Source organism: Ranitomeya variabilis, chromosome 1 (assembly GCF_051348905.1).
Source record: "Ranitomeya variabilis isolate aRanVar5 chromosome 1, aRanVar5.hap1, whole genome shotgun sequence".
Classification (NCBI taxonomy): Eukaryota; Metazoa; Chordata; class Amphibia; order Anura; family Dendrobatidae; genus Ranitomeya; species Ranitomeya variabilis.
In genome coordinates, this window is record NC_135232.1 from 1,142,377,342 (window position 1) to 1,142,397,436 (window position 20,095).

General features: G+C 43.7%; 1 protein-coding gene across 1 annotated transcript in view; it reads right to left on the reverse strand.

The window, feature by feature from the left end:
• Nucleotides 1-20,095, reverse strand: part of LOC143800810 (extracellular calcium-sensing receptor-like) — a 102,381-nt gene that overhangs the window by 14,630 nt on the left and 67,656 nt on the right. Inside the window, exon 5 of the mRNA XM_077281213.1 lies at nucleotides 10,312-10,435. Coding sequence (XP_077137328.1) covers nucleotides 10,312-10,435 — 124 coding nt within the window. The remainder of the gene's footprint in view (nucleotides 1-10,311; nucleotides 10,436-20,095) is intronic.

Here is a 20,095-nt window from a genome sequence, read left to right on the forward strand (position 1 = left end):
TGATATTTGCCGCTAGGGCACACTCATTCCACTGAGTAAGCACAGACCATTTACGAAATTTTTGGCAGTATATCTCAGCTTCATCTTGCCCTTGAGACAGGGCTATTAAAGCTTTTTCAGCTTGAATCTCCAAATTAGGTTCCTCATACAGCAACCCTAAAGCCAGAAAAAACGCATCCACATTGAGCAACGCAGGATCCCCTGGTGTCAATGAAAATGCCCAATTTTGAGGGTCACCTCGCAGCAAAGAAATCACAATCTTAACCTGCTGAACAGGATCTCCAGAGGAGTGAGGTCTGAGTGAAAGGAATAATTTACAATTACATTTGAAATTCAGAAACCGAGATCTATCTCCGGAAAATACCTCTGGTGTAGGAATCTTAGGTTCAGAAATAGGAGTACGTATAACATAATCTTGTAAATTCTGAACCTTCATAGCAAGGTTATTTAAACCTGCAGCCAAACTCTGAGGGTCCATCCTTAAACCGGAGAGATCAGAGCCATTCAAGGATTAGAAGGAGAGAAAGGCAAGGCTGTAAATAGAGCAGAAATACAACTGAGCCAACTAAGTGGCAAACATGAGAGGGAAAAAAAAAATAAAAATCTACAGACTTCTTTACTCTCCTTTCTTCTGCCAATTACTTTAACAATGGCCGGTCATACTGTCATGATTCCCCAATGGCATGGGAACATCAGAAACACAAAAATAACAGACTAGCTCTCGGGTGATGGAAACTCAAGCTAACCGTGACCTAAATCTACCACACAACTAACAGTAGCCAGGGAGCATTCCTACGGCTGCCTAAATGCCACGCGCCAGCCGGAGAACTAACTACGCCTGGAAGAGGAAGGAACAGACCTGGCTTACCTCTAGAGAAATTCCCCAAAGATGATAGTAGCCCCCACATATATTAACGGTGAGTTCAGAGGAAAAGACATACACAGTATGAAGGTAGATTTAGCAAAGCGAGGTCCACTTACTAGATAGAGGAAGGATACAAAAAAGGACTTCACGGTCAGCTGAAAAACCCTTTCAAAAACCCGTCCTGAAATTACTTTAAGACTCCTGTGTCAACTCATGACACAGGAGTGGCAATTTCAGTCCACAAGAGCTTCCAGTAACAGGAAATGACAAAACTGTAAACTGGACAAGAAATACAAAACAATAAGGACAAGAGTCCACTTAGCTGATCAGCAGACTAGTAGCAGGAACATGCAACTGAATGACTCAGGTTACAATGATGACCGGCAAGGAAGTGACTGGAGAGCAAGGCTAAATAGGGAACTCCCAAAACTGATGGAAGCAGGTGAGCTGAGGCAGAAAAGCACACACAAGTCTCCAGTACCACCAGCCACCACCAGGGGAGCCCAAAAAGCGGATCACAACATTACACTCTACAGGAGAGAGAGGACCCCACTGACCATACGAGCTTACACTTTACAGGAGAGAGGGAGGACCCCACTGACCATAAGAGCTTACACTCTACAGGAGAGAGAGGACCCCACTGACCATAAGAGCTTACACTGTACAGGAGAGAGAGGACCCCACTGGCCATAATAGCTTACACTCTACAGGAGAGAGAGAAAACCCCACTGACCATAAGAACTTAGACACTACAGGAGAGAGAGGACTCCACTGACCATAAGAGCTTACACTCTACAGGAGAGAGAGGAACCCACTGACCATAAGAGCTTAGACACTACAGGAGAGAGAGGACCCAGCTGACCATAAGAGCTTAGACACTACAGAAGAAAGAGAGGACCCTGTTGATCTCAAAAGCTCATAGTCTACAAAAGAGAGAGACTTAATCAGCTACTCTGGAAAACAACTCTGCCATACAAACTGTGATCCACTGGGGACTTTAAGGTGTGATAATTTTCCAGATGTCAGAGCTACAGATCAATATGGGGAAGCCTGTGCATCCAGTCAAAAAGACTGATACTCTTGGAATTGGACTGCTTTGTGTGACAGTGGCTCATGTTCCCACTGTGTGACAGACTGGGGAGTGCCTGGAGGGATGTGACTAAATGCCCCTCCCAGCCTGACCTCGGATGCACAGCAACTGATGGTGTCACAATCCAAGGAGAGCTTGTGAGGGGCCGAATCAGGTGCTACACATGGCTGATGACTCTCAAAGAGGTATGCAGGTACTGGCAGGTTCAACTGGTATGCAGGTAAGCATTGGCATGTGTGGGCAGGTACAGCTGATATACAGGCACAGGTAGGAACATCCTTTTTTGGCTGATCAAAAATCATGTCTAAGGCTGGTTTCACATTTGCAGTTGTGTCCGCAGCATTTCTTCCGCAAATATCCGCATGCGTTGTGTATTCCTATATTTAACATTAAGGAGCAGCGGAGTCAAGGTCCGGTGGAAAGACGGCAGCGGGTACGTATACAAGGCTGACTGTTTACTGTATCCTCAGTGTAATATTCTTGAATCTTCCTTTCTTTGCATTCGTATTTCTTTACATTTTTCTTCTGTAATCCTTTTGCATGTTGACTTTCCTATTCATGCCATTTCTCAGCATCTTTTTTCTTTCTTTTCCTTATGTTAATTGAGCAAACTTTAATGACTTTATTTAATTTTTAGGTTTCACAACGGGAGGATGATCTTATTGAGAATGACCTCCTCATCTCCCTGGTCCAGGAGTGAGTCCCATTGTGGGACACCCGGGATCCAATGCACTCAAACAATGTCACGATCCGGCGCTTATGGAATGAGGTGGCCCAAGTGATGTGGGATGGCTGGGACATTGCCCCGACACGGGTTCGAAATGCATTTGGTAAGTATTGCACTGCAGTGTGAAGCAGCAGAGACCTTTGCCGTGCTCACTCGACTGTCTGTGATGAAAGAAACTCTCAGGAGTTTCTGTCATCACACACAGTTGTGTGAGCACGGCCAAAAGTCTTTTTTCTGACCACAATTTATTTTTTTCTAACAGTGGCCAAAGTCAAAACACGTTGGCGTTCGATGAAGGACCGCTTCAACAAGGACCTGCATCAAGAGAGCCGTGTTCCCAGTGGTTCAGGAGCAAGGATCAGAAGATACAAATACCATCGAGTTCTGGCAGTTTTAAGACCAGTCCTTGCCCAGAGAACGTAAGTATTTATCACGTGCATTAGGTTGTATTGTGTTGCCATAATCTGTATTTTTATATTCCGCAGGATTTTGCGTCTGGTTAATATTTGGTATTAATTTTCTTTTTCCTTTTTTCACAGCACATACTGCACTACTGTTGGCCCATTTTCTGGAGTGGTCCTTCATCCAACAGCCACGGACACGTCCCAGCCATCCAGCAGCGCAGCAGCAAGTGGGCCTTCCACACTAACTGGAGACCAGGGAGCTGGTCCATCAGGTCTTCCCCTTTTGCAGTCCTCTTCCACTGCCCCTTTTTATGGGGGCTCCTCCCGGCAGCGGCAGAGGGCTTCGGACAGGTCACTCATGCCCGAGTTTTTGCACTTGAGCTCGGTTTTACAGGAAGCAATCAAGGCTTTGGGTGACCGAATGGATGATTCACATAGCCTCTTGAATGCACGTAACCAGGAGGTTACCAAAAGCCTTAACCAAGTGAAAGCCGACCTCCAGAGGCCAGCACATCATTTTTTTAACCAAGTTGAGCAGGGCATGTTGGAACACCTTACTCTTGATCTCCAGCTGAGTGTCATGCAGGCCTGCAATATTGCTTACGTGCAGGCTATTCAGCAGAGTCGGTATTTCCAGCAGACAGTGTCAGCATATCCAGCTGTGCCTTCACTGTCACGATTGACCTCAATGCCCTCCTCTGCTGCATACCACTGCACGGCCACCTCAATTCCTTCCACAGCCGGACACCACTACAGCACCACCACCATGCCGAGTGCAGTTGGACATCCCACCGCCACCACCATGACAACCGCTGCTCCTGCTTGGACCTCCTCCACTGACACCACGATGCAGCAGGACCGTGGTATGGCCTTCCGTACCGCCACCACCACGATGCAGCAGGACCATGGCATGGCCTTCCGTACCACCACCGCCACGATGCAGCAGGACCCTTGCATGGCCTTCCGTACCACCACCACGATGCAGCAGGACCCTGGCATTGCCTTCCGCTCTACAAGCGCTATGGACTCTGGCATGGCTGCACGCTCTATGAGCACTATGGACTCTGGCATGGCTGCACGCTCTAGAGCACTATGGACTCTGGCATGGCTGCACAATCTACAAGCACTATGGACTCTGGCATGGCTGCACGCTCTATGAGCACTATGGACTCTGGCATGGCTGCACGCTCTACGAGCACTATGGACTCTGGCATGGCTGCACAATCTACGAGCACTATGGACTCTGACACAGTGCAGCCTGACCCTGACAGGTCACCCACCACCACGCCATGCCATATGAGCCCACCAAGACCTCTCACAACCAGGCAAACCAAAAAAAAAACCAGAGGACTCTTAGCATTCCTCCCCCTTCACCTCCCAATGTGTCTGTAATGTCAGGTTTGTCTCACCCTTCCAGTGCGTCTCAAGCCTCTCATGTGTCAAGCCCCATCCCCGAACTTCCAGACCCTTCTAGTTTCATTGCCCCTTCTCCTGCCACCTCTGCGTCGTCCATGGTTAGCCAGGCCTCAGTGCTTCACACCCCCCGTTTACATCACTCTACCCCAAGCCGGCGAAGTAAATACATTTTTTGATTGTTAAGAAATTTAAAAAAATTGATTTGCCACAATTATGTTTGGTTTATTGTGTCTTCCGCCGCCGGCAACACACACTGTGTGCCAACTAAGAAACTTCGCCACACACCTACTTTTTGGGCCACATCATATCTCCAGTAGTTAAAAAAAAGACTGCAGCTTTGTGTGTCTTTAGTATACAGATATGAGGTGGGCCAAAAATATTAGATGTATTATCTCCATAATCTCTTTTTGTCTGTGACTAGTGTGGCAGTCTGAAGAGAAAATGGTGGAAATACAGTGCAGAACTCTACTGAACAAGTCAGGTGTCAAAAAACTCATTAGTTATGAGTCATGACACCTGACCTGGTGAGTAGAGAACTGCCTTGTATAACCACCATTTTCTCTTCTTTATACATAATCTATTACACACAAATTGAGGGGACAATGGTGGTCACACACTGCATATCTATGCTCACCTGCACAGGTGTCAGAAATAGTGAATTCATGAGCCTGTATATGTTTATCATGAATTCATTATTTCTGACACCTGACTTGATGAGTATAGATCTCTTTAGTGTGACAGTCATTGTCTATTCTGTCTGTGTCCAATGGATACTGCAGAACAGAATCAGGACGCAATGACATCAGCAAGCTTACCAATAAAGCAACATGGCTGCCATTACACTAGCTGTATGTGGCCAGTATTTTATATCAGTATTTGCAAGCCAAAACAAGGAGAAGGAGTGGAACAATTAGAGGTAAATTATTATATTAACATAATAACTAGCACCTCTGCCTTTATCACCCACTCCTGGTTTTGGATTACAAAAACTGATATTAAATACAGATCAAATACTGCTGGTTTTAGGACAGCCTTGGTTTGTAGAGGAAAAACATAGAAGACACGGTCAACACAACCAAAACTAAAGTTTATTAATGAGAAATATTATTTTCATATCAGAAAATTACTGGTACAGATCTAATTACAACAGGACATTTACACAACATTGTCCTGCCATGACACACGTCCAATATCTGAATCAAAAAAGGCAGCAAATTGGTCCCGCATGTGACCAACTGCTGCAGTTGACCGCAGCGGGTGATGCTGGAAATCGGGCAGTGGGTGTGCAACTGGTTCATCCAGTTCAATGTTGGGTTGCTCCTTAGCCATTATATAATTGTGCAGAACCACACAGGCTCTGACCACCTCGTCGACTGTTTCCACTTTTAGATTTATGGCTGATGCAAGAATGCGCCATTTAGAGACCAGAATGCCAAAGGAACACTCTACAGTTCTTCGGGCCCTGGTCAGTCTGTAGTTAAAGATCCTTCTAGTGTGGTTCAAGTCCTGACTGGAATAGGGCTTCAGTAGGTTTCCACGCATCTGAAAGGCCTCATCCCCAACCATAACAAATGGCATCGGTGGACCTTGAGTGTTGGGGAGAGGTTGTGGCGGGGGAAAATTGAAATTTTTGCCATACACACGGCGGCCCATATCAGAGTTCTTGAAAGTCTGGCAATCGTTGCCACGGCCAAAAGCTCCAATGTCCACGGAGATGAAGCGACAGTCCGCATCGGCCATTGCCATGAGCACAACAGAAAAAATATTTTTTGTAATTGAAATACGCCAATCCTGTTCTGGCTGGTTTGATAATGCGAATGTGCTTTCCATCCACCGCTCCTAAACAGTTGGGGAAATCACAAACACTCCAGAATTTTTCCGCAATTTCAAGCCACATGTCCAAGGTGGGTAGGGGTATAAACTCATCCCGGAGTACATTCCACAAAGCCCGGCAGGTGTCCGCAACTATTCCGGACAGGATGGATATTCCAAGCCAGTATTGGAAGTGGAGGGATGATAAGCTCTCTCCGTTTGCCAGAAATCTGTAATAAAAACAAACCCAAAAAACATTACAATCTATTCTATTTATGGTGTGGTTACGCTAAAGAAAGAAAGGAAAATACCAAAAACATACATGTCAGAAAACACAAAATTTGGACTGTCATTGGTTTAGATTTGGAACGTACCTTAATGTAACCAGCAGACATTCCTCCGGTGGAATCGCTCTACGGAGCTGGGTGTCCTGTCTCCATATGGCTCCTTCGACACGAGCAAGCAAATCCCAGAACGAGTCTTGCGACATCCTTGTGTATTCCTGGAATTTCTCCGGGTTGGCATTAAGCTCGGCATACAGCGTGTGATAGGCTCCACGGCTCTCACGTAGTATGATAATGGGGTGTCTCCAAAAACGCCTACGTTGTCTCCGTCTCCATCTTTTGTGATTTCTGTCTTGCTCCCAAGCAAAAGCACAGGCAAGAAACAGCTTGATGCTTAAATCCAGGTTGAAATAAAAGCTCTCCATGTGAAGATCCATCATGACACAGGATACAGGAGCAAACTGTTAAGATTTCAGTAGCCCTAGGGCCTATATATAGAGATCCCATTATACACGCCCTCTGTAGTCCCATTGGCGGTGTCTGGTTATCTTGATTTTTCTCTTGTGAAATTTCTCATCATGCGCACCAATAACGCAAACGCAGGAAAAAACAAATAAAAAACGCGTACAAACGCGGCGTTTTTTTTAACCGTATGCGATACCGCATGCATCTAAAAAACGCTGCGTTTGTACGCATTTATATGCATTTTTTCCACCACTTGCGGATGTGTTTTAAACGCTGTGGATTTAAACGCTAATGTGAAACTAGCCTAAGCTGTTGCATGAGGTATCAGGGCTCCCAGCACAGCAGGCTTACCCCGGTCACTTGCACGCCTCGTCTTAATTTACACCTAAATTTAAAGCTGTATATGCTGGCCCAGATCCTGATACCTCATGCATGCGCTATGGCTTACTGCTACTGTGCTATTATTAAATTTGTACTGTGTGAATTGATGCCACTTTTCTGGGTGTCTGCCCCTCATTTGAACAATTTGGACTGCTTTTTGCACCCCCTGAAGGTGTTGTCTATGCATTTGGTTTTGCCTCCCATTGAATTCACTGAGGTTCAGATATATTCGAAGAACTGATCAGCAAACTGTTTGACGAACATTAGTCCATTCGCTGAATCCAAACCAAAACGGACCTTGAAAGGTTTGCTCATCTCTACACATGACCTCTGGTGCATCTGCGTCGGCATCAATATAATGCTTTGCGTCACATGGTATAAGTTCAATGAGGAGGGATGATAAGAGCCACTATAAAAGTTGAGGAAGGGGGTGTCACAGTCACTATATGACGTAAAAGGCTAGAAAAAGAACCTCAGAACAGGCAGCTTACCATTAGAGAGAGGTTGAGTAAGGGCTAAAACATTTCACTATTACTCCAACCGGGTAATGTACTACTGCAGTGCAAAAGATGGAATATGGGAGTTATCTGAAAAATACATAGATTCAACTTATAGAATGAGATAGTGATGGGCAGGGGATGGCTGTCTCATTTTAGCCTGGAGACAAGCAGACAGCAATGTCCCATGAGTAGCGGTCCACCCTTCACATGTTTCCTCCCGATGCTTCATAGGCTATGTTCTCACGACTGTACTGTCTCTCTGTTCTGCTGCCCATGGAAAGAATTGACCGTACTTGACCAGTTCAGATGAGCGTTTGTGCTGGTCAAGTGTATTACACCTGTGCTTACATATTACTGTCGTTTTTAGAGGTGTAGTAAAGCAAGGTAAGCTGTGCTTTCTGGACTCCTAAAGAAACATATACAGGTGGTCACACATAAGCACAGGTCTATTAGATAGTTATAATTATCTTTTTTTTTTGTCTGTTTTTTCGGACATATTCGCTTAGCCAAGTCACAAATGTAAACTTCACAGCAATGAAAAAATGTTGTAGTATATGATGTACCAGTCATTCTGAGTATCCCATCTGATATCTGTGCACACAGTGTACAGAATATACCCTATACTGTACACATGAGAATATATGTCCTGCCAATCAATTCACTCATCTCTACTGGTATATGATATATAATGACTACAGATATCAGATATTACACCAGTGCAACATCTGATGTCTGTGCTCACAGATTATCCTATATATAATATGGGATGTCTGTGCATGTAGTATATTACATCCAGTATATGGGATTCCATGTAACCAGCAGATATTACACCATGACTACAGTCATCAGATATTACACCAGTCACATATTATCCTGTGTATAACATCAGATGTCTATCCACATAGTCTGTTACCTCCAGTATACAGGAGAATACATGACTAGCATGTGATACACTGACTACAGACATCAGACATTATGTGCAGGATGATATGTGATGATAAATATTATACTATGATTACAGAACATCGGATAGAGGCAACTCAAGGTTTTCCTGCACTCGGGGCTTGAATTCAGTTTATTATTATTATTATTATTATTTATTATTTTAGGGCCATTTATTCCATGGCGCTTTACATGTAAGGAGGGGTATACATAATAAAAACAGGTACAATAATCTTGAACAATAAAAGTCACAGCTGGTACAGGAGGAGAGAGGACCCTGCCCGCGAGGGCTCACATCTCCTCATGTCATTTTGAGTAGTCGTCATGTGACCACTCATATGTGATTTTCACAATTACAGTCAAGTGCCGAAGAGCTTCTTTTCTCAATTCTCTCATTGGTCAGTGAAATACTGCAGCCCCTGCTTCACTGAGAGAAGCAAGAAGAAAAGCTAGTTGTGTGACTGTATGTATGAAAACTGCACGCAAGCTATCACGTGATGACTGCTGGAACCAGCAAGCCTAGCCAAATCCTGACAGTGAGTGTATTACACACCGCTAGGATTGGGCATGCTACAGGGCTTTATCTTATGATTAAAGGGGTTGCCCAGGTTTTTGTTAAAAGTCTGTAGTCACTCTATGTGTCTGCAGACCTCTGTATACTCACAGCTTGTGCACTGCATGGTGACAAGATTCTCCGATAGCGGACAGTCATGTGACTATAAATATGCGATTTGCATACTTCCAGACACATTCTGATTAAACCGCAGTGAAAAGCAAGCTTAATGCCTGGTCGTCATATTCTGGTCTTCCCTTTATAGGTCAACTTGTCTTCGTCTTCATAGTTCTGGCTCAGACGTCAGCGCCGTTGGTGCATAGTAAGTTTTGCCACATCAAGACGCTAAGAAGAACAGACCAGAACTTTGAACATTAAGACCAAAATCTATGAAGAAAAGAATGAAATGGAACTGGGAGGAATGGGTAGGGAGATGCACAGAGTAGGTGAGATCTGGGGAGGGGTTAGAACATTTTCTATTTAACCCCTGAGTTTTTTATACTTCGTGTTTTATAGAGGCCTTAGAACATCATAAGGCACATTCAATTTGAATGAAATACAATCAATGTCATTTGAATTTCACAGCCAAATTCAAGTGAATCTGCTGAATTCAAATTTAAATTTCATCCTTAGATAGAAGATTGGGTAATAATAATTAATCATAATATTGTGAAACATTCTGTTTGTATTTTGTTATGCTATTCTTTACATTCCTGTATGTGCTATTATATGTCTATGTGTCATGAACACCATAAGATATTTTAAATTTGTATTCAGAGTTGAGCACATTTTTATGTGGGGTAATGGTGAAAAAATCCTTCCATTGAAGCTTTTCCCCACATTTCGTTTCCAGCATTACTAGATTCCATTACCAGAATTATTGGAAACTTCTCCATTAGAGCACAAGATACATTCATAGCAACATATGTGATGCCCTTCTATGACAGCTTTTCTTGATCCTGGAAAACACTCTTCTGAGCACCGGCTGTATGGTACCTATAGGAAGAAGAAAAAAATAGAAATTTTAGAATTGCAAAAAAATATAAGTAAAAAAAATGAAACATTAAATTGTCTGAATTCAGGACATTTCATTAATCCTAGAATTGTCATACAACAGTTTATAATTATTTGTGTCTTTGTGTTCTGAAGAATAATGTACAGTAGATGAGTCTCCTTGAATAACCTTAAATATTGTTGAGTTCATGACTGGACAAAATGGCTTAATAAAACATGCTATAGTGATAGGAATACCTGAGACTCAAATGCAATAAATCATTGCATGAGCCAACCATGCTCTGTGTTAGGCTTACTATGGCCTGATTATCTACAAGGCTGCAGTTGGTTTCAACTGTATCAGCCTCCCAAGAACATGGAGACAGTTGAAAATGGCACTCCTTCCTGAGTTCACTTAGGAAGCACCAGGCCAAAAGTTTAATTCCCTCAAGGCTCCTTTGGACCATGAGTGTCAGGACTCAAATGTAGCTTGACACAAGACCAGGAGCATCTTCCCTGTCCCTAAGACTGGAGGGCGCCCTAGCTCACCCTATTCCCCGTGTCACTTCTGAAGGTGAAGATGCTGAGGCCACAACCTTGTCTTATCTCCTGAATCTGCCCTCCGTCTGTTCCCTTCCCCCACCCAGGGAAGAGGGGAACAGCCATGCACTGCAGTACATGAACCAGAAGAACAAGGCAACATGAACAAGGGCAACTGAAAATACCAGGCATACACATATTCACTCACATATAACAGAGGAGTGCAACGGGATGTGGAGGATGAGGAAAATACACAGTTGGAGGATGAAAGGTAATGAATAATGGACCAGGATCAGACTGAGTTTGCAGAAATCTAAGCATGGGTGTAACCCCCATCTTTCTTCTTTACAAAGAAAAACCTCGCAGCAATGGGGATGAGGATCATCTGATATGAACTTTTGACAAACTTTCTGCTATATAGTACTTCATGACTTGCCTCTCTGGACCAGAGATATTATGCATTCTGCTCTTGGTCAGCTTGGCCCCAGGAACAAGACCAATGGCTCAATCATAAGAACGATGAGGAGGAAGTTCTTGGCACCCCTGCTCCGTGAACACATCCTCAAAGTCAGACAGATATTTAGGCACAGACTGGATATCTACCCAAGCAAGCCGGGTACCCAAGCAGTGTCCTTGACAATACTCACTCTACTTTACAACTTCCTGAGTCTACCAATCTTCCACAGATTTGTGCAGAGTAAGCCAAGAAAGTCTATGAGCCTTAAGAATGGACATGCAATCTAGCACATAACAGTCTATTACTTCAGAGTGTATGGCCCCTACCTGAAGATGTAAACCTGACGACTTGAGGAAAATACCCCTTTCTCAAAGGGGTGGAGTCAATGGCAATTATGGGTATGATCCTGGACAGTGTATATCGATGGACACCCTGGACCTGGACTAACCTAGCATTGATCAAGTTAAACCACGCCCCACTGTCCAGAAAGTTAGATTCAACCACTTTCATTTCATCCAGGTGAAACTCAGCTGGCAGAAAAACATTGTGTCCTACCCATGGAGGTGATAAGTACACCCAAGTTGCTAACCTCCCCGCAACCAAGGCCTCTTAGTTTTCCGGTGGCTGTTTTCTGTGAGGTCAGGAAGGACATATGCCCATGGAATGGCCCTTTTTACCACAATAAAAACACACTCCCCTTTGCGCACAGATTATTTTCCAGAATGAGATGCCACACCCACCTGATTGGGTGACTCAGTCCTGATCTCCCTTGTCGCTAGAACTCCCGCATATTGTAGTGTTTCCCTATGTCTCTGGAGAAGACCGCGATCAACCCCGATAGCCAGAGACATGGCCACCTCAAGGGAGACTGGAGCCTCTTACATGGCTAAGGCATATTTACTGATAGCCCCTCACAGAACTGGCTACGGAGTGCAGGGTCAATCCACTCAGTGTCTGTGGACCACCTCCAAAACTCAGAGCAATACTCCTGTGCTGGCTGGTCTCCCTGCTGGACCTGGCGCAGTGTGGACTCAGCCAAAAAGATTTGGTCTAGGATGTCATATATAAGACCGGGAGCAAGAAAAAATTCCTCCTCCATCTGAAGAGACTGGTAGCCATCCAGATGGAAGTGAAAAGGCCCATGCTTGGATGTCCCCCTGAAGGAGTGAGATTATTATCCCCACATGTTGCTCCTCTGTACCTAAGGAAACAGGACGTAAACTAAAGTACAGTTTACAGGCCTACCTGAAAACAACAAACTTGTCAAGCCCACCCCAGAGAACCTGTCAGGTAATATCTTGGGTTCCAGTACAGTTTGCCTAGTAGACATGATTCCTACAAATGATGTATAAGGGTGCTGCAAAACAACAGTGAACAGATCTGTCAACTACAGACTGAGCTGCTGCAGTTGCCCTTTCAGACAAGTAGTAATAGGATCCATAATGGATCAAAAAATAGTTTCAGTCAGATCTAATGTCATGACTCAGATGTTGGTTGACCCAGGACCAGGGGCTGCTTCCCGAGTTACTTCTGAAGGAGAAGATGCTGGTGCCACCAACCTTGCCTTGTCTCCTGAATCCACCCTCTGTCTATTCACTCACATATAACAGATGCATGCACCGGGTAGTGGAGGATGGGGAAAAACCAAAGTTAGTGGAGGAAATTGAATTATCACACTAACAAACCCAAGCAACAATCACAGATAAATCCACTAAACCACTTCTCATTTAACTACAAAACAATTATCCTCTAAGCCAGTGTTCCCCAACTCCAGTCCTCAAGAGCCACCAACAGGTCTTGTTTTCAGGATTTCCTTAGTATTGCACAGGGGATAATTGCATCACTTGGACAGGCAAGCATTCATTCACCTGTGCAATACTAAGGAAATCCTGAAAACATGACCTGTTGGAGGCTCTTGAGGACCGGAGTTGGGGAACACTGCTCTAAGCCATGCAGCATTAGCTAGATATGACAATGTGTCTCCATCAGTACCAAGATTATATAGGGGATAGGAGAGGCTAACCATGCTCAGCTGAGAGCCCAGACTCCCAGAGCTCCCAACATGGCCATTTAACCTCTGACCACTGACAAAATAAATTTACACCATTTAAAAAGAAGGTGAAATGGGGCAGTATGATGGCTCAGTGGTTAGAACTGCAGCCTTGCAGCACTGGTGTCATGGGTTCAAATCCCACCAAGGACAATATCTGCAAGGTGTTTGTATCTTCTCCCCGTATTTGTGAAGGTTTCCTCCCACAGTTCCCGAAACACAGTGAGATCTGGTTTGGCTCTTATCCTAAGTCATGTGATAAGGCTCATTAAAGGGGCCACATTGACTGTTAGGATTGCTACTTCCAATAGGTGGCACTACAGTTCTAGTCCTCTTCCTCTCTGCATATTTCCCAGAGGAGCATTGCAGCTTTAAATGTCACTCTCCGCAAGGAGAAATGACACTTCTTGGATCCCGGTCAGACGCCACTCAATCTGCCAAACCAGATCTCCACTTTGCACTGACGAGGGGCAGTACCCCGAAACACAGTGTCTGCAAACTGAGATCTGGTTTGGCTCTTATCCTAAGTCATGTGACAAGGCTCCTTAAAGGGTCAACATTGACTGTTAGGATTGCTACTTCCAATAGGTGGCACTAGAGTTCTAGTCCTCTTCCTCTCCGAAGAGACAATTTGTAATAAAGATTGCAATTTCTGTGTTGCTCCGTTTAGCACCTCCAAGTTTGGATTGCAGGTGACTACTAGAAATACCAGTTGCTTTCTTCTTTGGTTTTGTAATGTAGGAAGTGATTCCTTGATAATAGAATCATAGAATGTTGGAGTTGGAAGGGACCTCTAGGGTCATCATGTCCATCCCCATTCTTAATGCAGTATTCACTAAACTAAACCATCTCAGCCAGATGTCTGTCCAGCCTCTAAAGACTTCCAATGAAGGAGAACTCACCACCTCTCGTGGCAGCCTGTTCCTCTCATTGATCGCCCATACTGTCAAAAAGTTTTCTCTAATATTATTATAATTATAATTTATTATTATTATAGCACCATTTATTCCATGGCGCTTTACATGTGAGGAGGGGTATACATAAAAAAGTACAATAATCTTGAACAATACAAGTCACAGCTGGTACAGGAGGAGAGAGGACCCTGCCCACGAGGGCTCACAATCTACAAGGGATGGGTGAGGATACAGTAGGTGAGGATAGTGCCGGTCATGCAGTGGTTTGGTCGATCAGTGGTTACTGTAGGTTGTAGGCTTTCCAGAAGAGGTAGGTCTTCAGGTTCTTTTTGAAGGTTTCGATGGTAGGCGAAAGTCTGATTGGTTGTGGTAGAGAGTTCCAGAGTAGGGGGGATAGGTTCGTTGGGGGGGTCACGTGAGATGGGGGAAGGACAATGAATTCTGTTTTGTCCATGTTAAGTTTTAGAAATCTAGCGGAGAAGAAGGATGAAATAGTAGATAGACATTGAGGGATTCTGGTTAGTAGGGTGGTGATATCTGGTCCAGAGATGTAGATCTGTGTGTCATCAGCACAGAGATGATACTGAAAACTGTGAGATTCTATGAGCTGTCCCAGGCCAAAAGTGTAAATGGAGAAGAGCAGGGGCCCTAGAACTGAACCTTGTGGGACTCCGATAGATAGGGGTTGAGGTGAGGAGGAGGTGTGTGAATGGGAGACACTGAATGTTCGGTCAGTTAGGTATGACATGATCCAGGATAGGGCCAAGTCTGTGATGCCAAGGGATGAGAGGGTATGTAGTAATAGGCAATGGTCCACTGTGTCAAAGGCAGAGGACAGGTCCAGGAGGACCTGTATCTAATCTATATCTTCCCCTTTCATCTTCATTCCATTGATTTTCATGTTTCCATGTGCAAATCAGAATAAGGATGATCCCTCTACACTGTGACAGCCCTTCAGATATTGATAGACAGCTATTACATCTCCTCTTAGCCTTTTTTGAAAGCTAAATATTCTCAGATCCTTTAACCGCTCCTTGTAGGACATACTTTGCAGTCCGCTTACTATCCTGGTTGCTCTTTTCTGAACTTGTTACAGATTTTCAATATCGTTCTCTGAAAACAGCATTATATTCTTCTTTAGTCATGTCCCCCTCTTTCCATTTGATATACATTTTTTTTCCTTTTTAACAAGTGATTAAGTTCTGTGTTCATCCATCCTAGTCTCTTTAAATGATTCCAATTCTTCCTTCATTTTTGGGATTGTTAACAATTGTTCAGTGAGGATTTCACTTAGATAAATCTCCAACCCTTCTTGGACATTTCTGTCCTTTAGAACATCCAGCCATTGGACATTTCTTACCTTTACTTTGAGTCCATGAAAATCTGCCTTTCTGAAGTCCAACCTTAAAGTCTGAGTCCTCACTGGTCTGAGTCCTCTTGAAATCCAAAATTCAAGGATAGCATGATGTCTGCCTCCTAAATTCACAGCCACATTTACTTCCTCAACCATTTCCTCCCTGTTTGAAAGAATTAGGGCCAAGATTGCAGATCCTCTTGATCTCTCTTCTCTTCTGATATTTTTGTGGCTCTTGCAATCTGGTTTTCAATTGCTCCAGGATGGTAGCCCTGATTCAAAAAGGTCTGTCTGAGGCCATAAAGGTGTTTGTCTCTATATGTAGGGTTAGGGCATATACAACTGTATCTAATTGCTTGACTGTAGACAATAGAGTTTTTATGTGCTTTGGATTGAAACTGTCCTATTTAAGATAAGTTGGATGGTCAACTGGCTTCTGGTACAGGGGCATGCCAATTTTATTGTTCTGTATCTCAATGATTTGTCCAAAAAGTTAATTTCAGTACAGGAGCCATTGAGTGTTAAGTTGATAAAAATAATTAAAGTGCTTTTGGAACATCTTTAAGTCAGACTTCATCCACAAAATATTGTCAATGTCATGGTAATAGGCCAAATACTTGATGGGACAAGTGGACAAAAAGTCACTTTCAAGCCTGGCTATGAAAATATTTGCATATTGTGGTGCCATCTCGCTTCCCATTGCTTTGCCAATTTCCTGGATGTGGAAACTTTGTATTATCACATATTAATATAAGTGCCTGCAAATTGTTCATGAAAAATACAGGAATTGATGATGTTTCCATAGTGAAGTTTATAAAATGTTTCCTCACCCATGAATTCTTTGCATGTGTTAACAGATATTTACAGGAGACTGTCACCGCAATAGGAAGCAAAATGGCACCATAATATAAAAATCTTTTCATGGCCAAGTTGAAAGTTACTTTTGTCATCTTACCCCATCAGGTCTCTGGCCTATTACCGTTACATTGATATTTTAATCATCTGAACAGAGTTTGAGCTACAGCTGAAGACGTTGCATGAACACTTTAACCAGTTTCATCCCACCATCAAATTATTACTCAACTACTTCTGTACCGAAATCAACTTTTTGGCCACCGTTACTTTACGGAACAATGAAATAAAAACTTCTGTTTACCAGATGCCAAATAACGTTCCAAAATACCTTAAAATACCTTACATTGAACAGTTTTCATCCAAAACACCTGAAATGTCTTATGTCTACAGTCAAGTCATCAGATACTATCGGATATGATATAACTCTCTAGATAGAGAAAAAACACATTTGGGGCCTCAGAAAGACCTTATTTAATAAGGGCTACCATCCAAGAGCAATTGAAAACCAGGCAGCAATGTTGAGGAGAGCCATAAGATCAAATACTTAATTAACCTCAAGACATAAGACATAAGAGATTGAGAGAAGCAACCCATAACATGTACTGTTTAACCTTACATAAGTTTTCCCAGATCAAAGTTAGACACTAAAGATGGCTGCCATTTCCTGTATCAGCATGCCATGTGCTGGTATCCAAGATGACGCCCACCCTGATGACCTCATGGATCCACCCACAGTGACGCCCACCCTGATGACCTCATGGACCAACCCACCCTGATGACCTCATGGATCTGCCTATGGACTTGCTCATTGCCCAACCCACTAACCAATGGAATACATCCGATCACTCCCATTTTAGAGCTAACTGAACCCCCTTACAGGAGATATATAAACTTGTGTTCTGACTGAATAATGGACCTTGGAGCTGAGCCATAGATTGATCAAGGAGAGTTTACATCCAACTGTGTGGTGTATTTCTTTTGGTGCGCACCTGATCAATATCCATTAGGCCAGGAGTAGGCAACTGAAGTGAACATTTTATTAATTGTTCAACCTAACATATTTGGCCGCCCAACCTGGGGCCAGCAGAGGAAGAGCCCTGAACCCTGAGGACCGGCGAGTGGAATGGCAGGACGTGCTGAATACCCCGAACCTGGAGACTGATCACCTCCTTATCAGAACACGGTAAGTCTGCTGATTTTTATAATCTGTAGTCTTTACCTGTGTCCTTTGGGGTATCCTGTGCAGATTGCCTGACCATGTCTGGTTTTCTTGGTATCTGTAAGACGGCAGAAGGGTCTCTCCGCTGCTGGTCATTTAATTGCAAGAACCATCACATTTTTTAGTTGCCTATTGCCTGTTACGTGTTGTGAAGAGGGGAGATGACTTGTAGTTAAGAGAGCAAGTGAATTGTTCAGCGTTTTTAAAAAAAAGAAAAAAAAAAGGAAAGCTAATTTAAAAAAAAAAAAATTCTTTTTGTCTGTGGTACAGTCCACGTTTGTCGCCTGTGATACGATTTTCAGTTCTATATAGGAGAGACAAGGACCTTGAGTGAATTGACTCGGCCTAGGAGGGGCCTGTTAAACTTGGAGTCAGATGACTCAGTTCGGCGCCTAATAAATTGTGTAGCGGCCCGTAAACTTTGAGTGAGATGACTCAGTTCGAGCCAATTAAATTTAGCTTTGCCTTGTGGCATCGAGTGAATTGACTCTGCACGGGGACTGGTAATTTGGGGAGCAATTTGATTAAGTAGGGAATAATTGGTTTGTAAAGTACGGAACACGGAAGTCAGACAGGGACCACATGACAAGAAGGAATAGGAACTGAGTGCTGCAGACTCAGTTCCCTTTAGAATCTCAGGTTTGAGTCATCTCCCCCGTCTTATTGTTTGTTTGGCATTTGTTATCTTGATAGATATATATATACTGTATATCTATAGAAAGATGGAGAAATTAATGCAGTTCTGCCGTATTGGCACTAAGCCAAATTCAGATGGCAAGTTAGACTCATGCGAATCGTGAAGGGAAGAGTCATGTTAAACAATGTAAAAAGCTTATGAAGTTGTGTGGAATGCCAGAAGGGGGGATGTTACAGCCCCTGGAGTGGAAGATTGTCTTGGGGAAAAAAAAGGTATCCTAGAAGATAATGGATTGTTGTCTACTGCTAGGGCAGGAGAAAGAGTCTCTGAAAGTTTGTATAGAGAAAATTGGGTAGAAGAGGAAAGGAATAAAAAGGACAGAGTTTTGAGTTATGTGTATTACAAAAATATATCCTGTGAGCGGCCACCACCGTATAATGGTGGCCCAGGGCCATGTGCTTATTCTGATGGTAGTAGCCATTTTGTGGATGGGCCATGTGCTAATTCTACTAGCAGCCATTTTGTTGATGGCAAATGTGTTAATTGTAATAGCAGCCATCTTGTGGATGGCAAAAGTGCTTATTCTGATAGCAGCAGCTATTTTGTGGATGGGCCATGTGATAATTCTAATAGCAGCCATTTTGTTGATGGCAAATGTGTTAATTGTATTAGCAGCCATTTTGTGGTTGGCAAATGTGTTAATGGTGGCAGCAGCCATTTTGTGGATGGCAAAAGTGCTTATTCTGATGGCAGCAGCCATTTTGTGGATGGGCCATGTGCTAATTCTAATAGCAGCCATTTTGTTGATGGCAAATGTGTTAATGCTGGCAGCAGCCATTTTGTGGATGGCAAATGTGTTAATGATGGCAGCAGCCATTTTGTGGATGGCAAATGTGTTAATGCTGGCGGTAGCCATTTTGTGGATGGCAAATGTGCTAATGCTGGTGGTAGCCATTTTGTGGATGGCAAATGTGTTAATGCCGGCAGTAGTCATTTTGTGGATGGCAAATGTAATTTTGACGGTGGCCATTTTGTGTATGGCAAATGCTAATTCTAATAGCAGCCATTTTGTGGATGGCAAATGCTAATTCTAATAGCAGCCATTTTGTGGATGGCAAAAGTAATTCTGGCGGCAGCCATTTTGTGGATGGCAAATGTGCTGCTCCTGGTGGTGAACATCTTAGTCTAAGGCTACACACCACATCACCAAATCCTTGTTACCCAGTAATGACCACTAATGGCCAATAATATATTTCTTCGGAAAGTGAACAGGCTTTACCCACGTTTCCCACCTCAGTGGTTTCCAATGGGGCACCGACCCTTTCCCCCATCACTCCTGTCGTGAATCCAGCAAATCTCCCACCTGGATCGTCCCCGGCACCGACCCTTTCTACTGTCACTTCCACTACCAATTTAGCTGCACACCCACACGAGATGCTCCAAGCAATGACCTCTCCTCCCAATGCTTCCACTACAACAGCACTCTCCCACAGTCTACCTAACCCTATCCCTGGTACCTCACAGGTTCTCTCACAGCCAAGCGCACACCTGTATTGGACGGTGGCAACTGTATCAAGGGGGGCTCAATCTGGGAGGGGGATACCAATAGCACAGGAAGCACAAAGGGGAGGGAATGT